A 9,570-nucleotide genomic window follows, 5' to 3' on the forward strand; every position below is an offset into this window, starting at 1 on the left:
TATTGTTTCCCTTTCGCTTTTACGTCTGTTGGAATGTGTCCTGGTAATGACTGGGTGCTGGAAAGGAGGTAGGGATGACAGAGGTGAGACAAGTAGCAAGACACAGTTTGAGTTTGGATTTTAATCAAGATGGAGCTCCGGGAAATCAGCAGTCATTCTAGAAGGGGCAGCGGGGCCAAGTGCCGCTCTCCCGGCCGGAGCCGGCTGGCGGCGGATCCGGGCGGGCCTCCACGGCGGAAGTCCCGCCCCTCCGCGGACACCCGCTCCCGGCCCCGCCCTCCCAGGGCCCCGCCCACACAGCTGCGCCGGCGCTGACCGCAGGGAGTCACAGCCATGGCGGCAGCTGGGCTCTCAGGGTCGCTGGTCCGCCTCTGGGCCTCCGCATGGAGCGCGACAGGTAAGGAGTGCCCCGTACCGATGGGGTCACGAGTGCCTGGCACCCGCGGTGGGGGCTAGGTGTGTTCCCACGTCCTACCCAGGAGGTTCTGGCTGCGTCACGGCCCTGGGCGTTCTGCCGCTGCTCCGGCCCAGGGAGAGGAATGGAGGGAGAGTGCCCCCCCAGAAGAGGGGACGCGTTCATTTACTTGTTTACTTGTTTATATTGCAACTTTCAGAATAGTTTTGGCCTTACAGAACATGACCTCAGCGAATGGTTGGGTAACTATCATAGTATGGAGAGAGAGTGTGTGTGTGTGTGTGTGTGTGTGTGTGTGTGTGTTATGTCCATACTAGAGCTTGCAGAACATGACCTCAGCAAATAGTCGGGTAACTATCGTAGTAGGATAGTACAGACAGTGTGTGTGTATGTACTGTGTCCATACTAGTGCTTGAATTTAGTACCTGCACTGGCTTGTCTGCTCTGCCATTCAAGCCACACTTCCCCACTCCCAGGACTTTTCTGCCAGTGTTGCTTTGATTTGCATTCCCCAGAACTCAGTTTCCCTAATAGCTAGGATTACAGGGGAGACACTGGCCACCCTATCAGAAGGGGGAAAAAGAGAGGAGGATAAGGGAAGGGAGCTCATTATACATAAAATAATTAAATCATAATTATCACCATACTAAATACAGGGGAAAGAGAATGATGATGAAAGAGGTGACATGGGTTTATGGATCAAGATGCATTGCACACTGACATGTTGTACAACTTATGTACAACTACTTAAAGATAATGTATAGGAAGTGGCACTCTGGCTCCAGTGGTAGAGCGCTAGTGTTGAACTGAAGATCTCTGGACAGCACCCAGGCCCAGAGTTCAAGCCCTATGACAGACAAAAAAAAAAAAAGATAATGTATAGTACAGAGTTAAAAATTAAATCTCTAGAGATTTAAGTACTAAATATTATTGTGAAACACACACTACTTAGGGTTTTTTGTTTGTTTGGGCTCCTATCCCCACCCCCATGTGGCAATTAAACTCCAGATCTTGTGCACACCAGTCAAGCACCGTTTAGTGTGCTATATCCTATTCCTACGTAGCTATGCTTAATAGTGATTTACAGTATTTTGGCAATTGGTGTTTTATACTTTCTACAATGGTAGTAATGGTTAACCAACTTATTTTGTAGTTCTTTTCAAACTAGTCACATTGGTTGCCTCCAACGAAATGATATACCTATTGAAAAAAAATGGATGTGAGATTTGATGTCATAATTTCCACTATGTCTATATGTATCTTTTGAACTTTGATAAGTGTACGTGTATAGCTAAACACAAGTAATATTGTTCAATACTTTTAAGTAGGATATATGAAGGGGCTCTACTTTTCTGCTCTTCCCACTCTGCTAGAGTCCCCGCTCCTGTATCATTCTTGGAGAAAAATGAGTTCTTCACAAGGAATAGAGCCGAAACCTGTCAGCCCATCCATGAAGAAGCCAAAGGTGCCAGTTGGCCGTTTTGATGCACCAGAAGATTCCCACTTAGAGAAAGAACCACTAAAAAGTGAGTAATGGTTCTCAGTGATTACAGTTACTGTGAAAATCAATGAAAAAGTATTAAATAGCTTATAATTCTCTTTAACAATAGTAAAGGATCATTTAACAATGACTAAAATCACCATTTCAACCATAAATATGTTTAATGAGAAAGGCTTGTTTGGCTATTTGATATATCTCATTATTCACAGGACAAAGTATGTAAGTTATTCTTTGATACAAATAACAAATTATTTGAGCAAACATTTTAAAATGTTTTCTGCTGGGTTTTTTTTTTTTTGGTTTTGTTTTGTTTTTTGGGTTTTTTTGGCCAGTCCTGGGGCTTGGACTCAGGGCCTGAGCACTGTCCCTGGCTTCTTTTTGCTCAAGGCTAGCACTTTGCCACTTGAGCCACAGCGCCACTTCTGGCCATTTTCTGGATATGTGGTGCTGGGGAATTGAACCCAGGGCCTCATGTATACAAGGCAAGCACTCTTGCCACTAGCCCATATCCCCAGCCCCTTCTGCTGTTTTTTGTTTGTGTATTTGTTTGTTTTTTATCAGGACTGGTGTTTGAACTCTTGCTAGGCAAGTGCTCTTATCATTTAAGCCACTCCACCAGCCCTCTTTGCATTTGGTATTTTTGAAGTAGGATCTCACTTTATTCCTGGACTGGGCCTGCCTACAGTCTTTCTGTTTTTGCTTCCCTATGCTGCTGGCATGCCACCCTGCCAAGCCATATGTAAAGATGGAGTCTCAAGAAATTTTTTGCAGACTCGCCTCAAATCACTATCCTCTCTTCTCCACTTCCCAAGTAGCTAGGATTATAGACTTGAGTCATTGTGCCAAGCTGGCTGTTAAAACTTTTAACAGCAGATGGTCATTAGGATAAGAGAAAAGCTGGAAACAAGGGTATTGTCTTTCCTTCTCCTTTCTAACCACTACTCTTTATTGTTTTCTATTCACAAATGAGCTTCTTAATCTACTGCATCTAGAAGCTACATAATCCGAGAGAGTAGCCATGGACTCTAAGCATAGCTCAGTAGTAGACCAACTGCTGAGCAAGTACAAGGTCCTGAGTTTAAAACTCTACTACCACCAAAAGAGGAAGGAGGAAGAGCCAGTGGCAAATTTTTTAACTGTCAATTGTAAATCTCCTGAGAATAAAGCTTATTGGCAAAGTTTGGACCAGGTTAGAAATAGACTAACCGTTACTTTGAGTTATTTTATTTGTTTTAATTTGAGTACTGGGAATTGACTCCAAGTCCTTATGTATTCTTGGCACACACTCTACCATTGAGATACTTCTCCAACTGCTGTTTTTTGTTTGGTTTTGTTTTTTACCAGTCCTGGGGCTTGAACTCAGGGCCAGAGCACTGTCCCTGGCTTCTTTTTGCTCAAGGCTAGCACTGTGCCACTTGAGCCACAGCACCACTTCTGGCTTTTTCTATATATGTGGTGTTGAGGAATCGAACCTAGGGCTTCATGTAAATGAGACGAGCACTTTACCATATTCCCACCCCTCCAACTACTGTTTTGTATTCAGTACATATAATATTTGTCTCATGCCGTAAAGCTCTGACTTTAAAAGTTCTACTTTATTTTCACTCCTTCCTTTTTTTTTTTTTTTTTTTTTGCCAGTCCTGGGGCTTGAACTCAAGGTCTGAGCACTGTCCCTGGCTTCTTTTTGCTCAAAGCTAGCAGTCTACCTCTTGAGACACAGTCCCACTTCTGTTTTTTTCTGTATATGTGGTGCTGGGGAATCGAACCCAGGGCTTCATGTATAGAAGGCAAGCACTCTACCACGAGGCCATATTCTGGGTACTGTCCCTGAGCTTCTTTTGCTCAAGGCTAGCACTCTACCACTTGAGCCACAGCACTACTACCAGCCTTTTCTGTTTATATAGTACTGAGGAATCAAATCCAGGGCTTCATGCATGCTAGGCAAGCACTCTACCACTAAGCTGCATTCCCAGGCCTGGTAAAACTATTTCTTTTTTTGTTTTTGTTTTCTTTTTTGGCCTGGGCCTTGGACTCGGGGCCTGAGCACTGTCCCTGGCTTCTTTTAGCTCAAGTCTAGCACTCTGCCCACTTGAGCCACAGTGCCACTTCTGGCCGTTTTCTACATATGTGGTGCTGGGGAATCGAACCCAGGGCTTCATGTATACAAGGCAAGCACTCTTGCCACTAGGCCATATTCCCAGCCCGTAAAACTATTTCTTAAAAGTCCTAGAAGACACTGCTAGGGAAACTCTTCATGAAATTAGCTTTTTCAGTGATTTCATGTATATGACATCAAAAGCAGACAACATAAATTAGAATTCATCCAAATTAATAACTTTTTGTATCAAAGGAAATCGTCAAGAAAACAGAGTAAGGATGTAGCTAAAGCAGAAGAGCATTTGCCTAGCAAGCACAATACCCTGAGTTCAGCCTCTTTAATTTAATAAATTAAACTTTAAAATGAAGAAAAGGAGTGGGCTGGGAATATGGCCTAGTGGTAAAAGTGCTTCCCTCGTATACATGAAGCCCTGGGTTCGATTCCCCAGCACCACATATACAGAAAAGGCCAGAAGTGGCGCTGTGATTCAGGTGGCAGAGTGCTAGCCTTGAGCCAAAAAGAAGCCAGGGACAGTGCTCAGGCCCTGAGTCCAAGGCCCAAGACTGGCAAAAAAAAAAAAAAAAAAAAAGGAAGAAAGGAAGAGAAAAAGTGAGGAAGAGAGGTAAATATAAAACAATATATGAAAAAAGAAGAAAAGGGAGAGAAAAAGTAAGAGTGGGAAGGAGGTAGAGAGGCAAAGGGAAGTAAGACAGTCTACAGAGTGGGAAAGAGTATTTGCAAGTTGAATACTAATAGGATTTTCTATCCAGAATGTATTAAAAATAGAATTGAATAACAAAAAGAAATTTCAACAAAGGACATAAGTAGACATTCCTCCAAATACGATGTAAAAATGACCAAGAAGCACCTGAAAAGACACTGAACATAATTAATTATTGAGCAGTTTCAAGAAAACCCGTAATGTGGTATTACTTCACACCTGTGAAAATTGTGATCATCAAAAATCTGGAAAATATAACAAGTGATCTCAAAATGTAGAAAAATTAGAACCCTCAGAAATGATAAAAAATGATGCTGCCTCTGTAGCAAGCAGCTTAGGATTCCTTATAAAGAAAAAAAAAACTGGGAGAGAATAAGGAAAGGGCTGACACTGTCCAAAAAGAACTGTACTCATTACCTCACTGCAACCCCTCTGAACATCCCCTTTATAATAGCAAAAAGATTAAAAAGAAAAATCAGACATAAAGTTTTGCTATATATATGGCCCTATTGCTCCTAGCTGTTGAAAAGAATTGAAAGCAGGAACTTGGACATATTTACATATATCCACATTTATAACATTATTCATAATAACCAAAATGTGGAAACAACCCAATTGTCCATTAGCACTTGACTGTATTTACATAATGTGGCAAATACATAATAGAATATTTTCAGACACAGAAAGAAAGATATCAGATTCCACTTACATGAGACCTATAGAATAGGCAAATTCAAAGAGAAGAAAGGAGACTAGAAGTTAGTTACCTCAGGGGCTATGGTGAGTGAATTGGAAGATATTCAAGAGTACTGCATTTACATGGAGAACAATGAGTTTCAGATATAGACACTAGTGATGTTTGAACAACCTTGTTAATGTATTTCATGAAACTGAAGTTTTCATCTACTTATGGTTAAAATGATAGTGCTTTGCCACACACACAAACCAATTTTAAAACCTATTCATCTGTTTGAAGTGATAGTAAACATTTATCTTTATTGTGAGTATCTCACATTCATAATGAATATATTCTTCCTTAGAAACTTCTTGTAACTATTACCAAATCTAGCCGATATTTTATAACACACTTTGAGTAAGCCACAACCACTGACAGGGTCGATAACATTTCTGAAAAATTCTTTCCTTTTTTTGGTACTAGTTCTAGGGATTGAACTCAGAGCCTTCCTTTCTTGCTCAGCTTTTTCACTCACAGCTGATACTCTGCCACTCATTTAAGCCACATCTCCACTTCTGGCTTCTTGCTAGCTAATTGGAGTCTATTGCATTTGTCTGTCCAGGCTGGCTTTAAGCCACAGTTCTCAGATCTCAGAATTCCGAATAGCTAGGTTGTAGATGTGAGCCATTGGTTCACATCAGGTGGAGGGGATCGAGGGAATGAACCAATGGAAGGGAGTGGGAGAAACGAGAGGGTGATGGGAGGCAAAAGATTTATACAATCTGAAGAGAAAAGAGTACAATAGAAGTACTTAATATACACATACACATACACATACATATGCATATGTATATACACATAGTTACACATAGATAGTAAATACCATAATAAAATCCACTAAACTGTTAAAAGAGGAAAGTGAATGAGGAATTGTAGAAGAATCTTTATGAGATTAATGTGATTGAAGTACATTATATAAATTGACAATATGATTATTATAAATAATCATAGAATTAACCTCTTTTGTATAATTTATGGTACCAAAATTTTTTCAAGAAATGGTTAGTAATATTCTAGGTAAGTTTTGTCTAGGGAGGGGCTATATAAGTTTGGCAATTTATGTTTTTAGTTTTCAGAATAGACACTCAAAGAATTAAAGTTCTTATCTAGTTCATTTCCTGTTCTTTCTCTATATAGAGCAGAACAGTGTGTGAGCAGAGAACACACTGTAGGCAAAGGGTTTAAATTCAGATTTTATTTCACTACTTGGTATCTGTGTGACATGAGCCTTTTCTGTCTCATTTTCTCAAATGGGAGAAGTATTTCTTCCTAATCCATGGGATTTATTGAGAAGATTAAATGAGTTAATATGTTTAAAGTGCTCAGAATTAAAAGCCAGACCTGATAGCACATGCCTGTAATCCCATCAATATTTATGAGTCTGAGACAAGAGGATAACATGAACTCATAAGCTTGAGGACAACAACAAAAAAAGATGGAAGCACTGGGTCAAAGTGACTCTTTCAAACTAATTTCAATATCTTCCAAATTCCAAGAGATTAATGTTAATAACAAAGTTAACTGAATTTGAAAATTACATCCTATAGTGATTTTTGAAACTTGGGAGAAAAAGAATCACATTTACAATTCATTTAAAGACTGCCTGAAAATCTGGCCAGTCACCTGTAGCTTACAGAATTCTGTCTTCAAAATAATTTATTTTCCCATCCCTGTTGATTACTTTGTATCTTATCTTTCTTTAGAATTTCCAGGTGATATTAATCCAGTTACCAAAGAAAAAGGTGGACCCAGAGGCCCAGAACCTACTCGCTATGGAGATTGGGAGCGAAAAGGACGCTGTATTGATTTTTAAGTCAAATATTCTTTAATTTCATTTTCATCTTCTGAATATGTACATCTGAATTACTTATTTCTAGGTATTTTCTTTTTCTTTGTAGTATAAGTCATCTAATTTTTATCATGTGTTTAAATACATATATAAAATGGCTTTGGAAGAAAGTATGCTGCTAAAACTTAGAACGGGAAATATTTTTACATTAGTAGCTTAACTAATAAAAATGTATTAGGCTATATAAAGTATCATAAGAGCTATAAGCCTTTACTTCATCATTTTCAACTTACTCAGTTGCTTATAAAATGCACATGTAAAGAAAATCATTTATTTAAATGACTGCTGTGTGAATTACATAAGAGTAACTCTTAAAACATGAGTTAAGTAATGCATTGTAATTTGCAAAGAGCACAGTAATGACAGGATTTTTTTTTTACTTAAACCTAAATTTCTTAATTAAAATCCACTACATACTATAAATGTCCCTCACCTTGGGTAAGTTAATTAAATTCCTGTGCTTTGTATCCTTATGTGAAAATTAGAGGTAATAGTTCTACCTCACAGAGTAACTGGGAAAAATAAATGAATAAGTAGGTATTATTAGGGTTCTGTATTGGGTGTGTGTGTGTGTGGTGTGCTGGGTACTCATGTCTGTAATCCTAGCTACTCAGGAGGCTGAGGTATGAAAATTCTGTGAGACTCATCTCCTGTAAACTACAAAAAAAGCAGGGGGTGGGGGGCAGAAATGGGGCTGTGGCTCAAGTGGTAGAGTGCTAGCCATGGGCAAAAGAAACTCAGGGATCACTCCCAGGCCCTAACTTCAAGCAAAAAAGAGAGAAAGAGAGAGAGAAAGAGAGAGAGAGATTGATTGTAAGGAATTGGCTCACAATTCTAGAGGTTTAAGAAGTCCCTTTTATCTGCCATTTTGCAAGTTGGAAGCTAAAGAACACCAGTAGTGCAATTCAGTCCAAGTCCAGAGGCCTAAGAGCTATGGGAACTGATTATACTAAGCTCCATTTGAAGACAAGAAAAGATGAGATAAGAAGACCCAGATCACACAGTGAGGCATAAAAGGGGAGGTGGGGTTTGGTTTTCTTCCTTCCTCCGCTTTTTTGTCCCATTCAAACCCTCAGTGCATTGGATGATGTCTGACCACTTTGGGGAGACAGTCTCCTGAGCCTTCCAATTCAGATCTTAAGCTCAGGGCAATACAATAGTATGTGCCTATAATCCCACCTAAAGGAGGTTGAGATGAGATTATCACTTGAGTTTGAGCCAATGAGTTTGCAACATAGGAAAAATATTAAAGAATAAACAGTAACAACAAACATGAAAATTAAAACATTCAGAAATACTCTCATAAACACATCCAGAAATAATGTTTAATCTGGGTACTTTGTGGCCTATTCAAATTAAAACATTAAAGTATGTAGGCCATTGAAGCTACATACATAGTATATACCTCTCAGTGAGTGTCAGCCGTCCCTCAATTACAAATCTGTTTTTTCCAACCCCTTAGGCTTCCTGAGGGAAAGAATAAACAACTAAAATTGAAATACTTGAGTTAAAATAGTTTTGAGTACAATATTAAAAATAACTAGTTAAAAATAGTGGTTATTTACACGACTAAACTGAATTGGGATGATTATTTGTGAGACATAAAATTTAAGTATAAAGCAAATGTGATAAAAGCAGAATGAAATGCATCAGTTTAGTTTACTTTGATGATTCAAAAGCTATTGTCCATGAGATTCTTATCTCCAATTAACCACCCAAAAGCCAGAAGTAGAATTGTGGTTCAAGTGGAAGAACCACCAGCCTTGAGCAAAAAAGCCAAGGGACAGCACCCAGGGCCTGAGTTCAAGTCCCAGCACCAGCACACAAACACACACACATGCACACACACACACTCACAAAGCTATTCTGGGCTCTTACAGTTGTGTGAGATTAATAAAAAATAATCAGCATTTTGGAGAAGACTACAGGGAGAGTTTTAAAATTCTCTCTAGAAACAAACTCACTAATGTATTTATTAGTATTAGTCATTTGTCTTTTTATCTTTTGTCATTTCTGAGTCTATGTTTAATCTTCTATTTGCAGTTACTGTATATGCTAATAACCACATTTCTTTTTTTTAGATTTTTTTTAAAATTTTTATTATAAAACTGATGTACAGAGAGGTTACAGTTTCATACGTTAGGCATTGGATACATTTCTTGTACTGTTTGTTACCTTGTCCCTCATACCCCCCTCCCCCCTCCCCCTTTCCCCCCCTGAGGTGTTCAGTTCGCTTACACCATACAGTTT

The 9,570-nt window shown here is 39.2% G+C and overlaps 1 protein-coding gene and 1 long non-coding RNA gene across 2 annotated transcripts; one reads left to right on the forward strand and one right to left on the reverse strand.

Moving 5' to 3' along the window:
• Positions 1-300: 300 nt before the first annotated feature.
• Positions 301-7,863, forward strand: Sdhaf4 (succinate dehydrogenase complex assembly factor 4). Its single transcript, XM_048353889.1, has 3 exons — positions 301-397; positions 1,789-1,941; positions 7,175-7,863. Exons 1-3 carry the CDS (start codon positions 334-336, stop codon positions 7,282-7,284), a joined length of 327 nt encoding a protein of 108 aa, XP_048209846.1. The 5' UTR covers positions 301-333; the 3' UTR covers positions 7,285-7,863.
• Positions 3,158-3,519, reverse strand: LOC125357163. The gene is made up of 2 exons (XR_007212074.1): positions 3,434-3,519; positions 3,158-3,226 (listed from the first exon to the last, which is right to left on the reverse strand). It is a non-coding gene; the product is annotated as an uncharacterized LOC125357163 (long non-coding RNA).
• Positions 7,864-9,570: the final 1,707 nt, after the last annotated feature.

This window comes from Perognathus longimembris, chromosome 9 (assembly GCF_023159225.1).
Source record: "Perognathus longimembris pacificus isolate PPM17 chromosome 9, ASM2315922v1, whole genome shotgun sequence".
Lineage (NCBI taxonomy): Eukaryota > Metazoa > Chordata > Mammalia > Rodentia > Heteromyidae > Perognathus > Perognathus longimembris.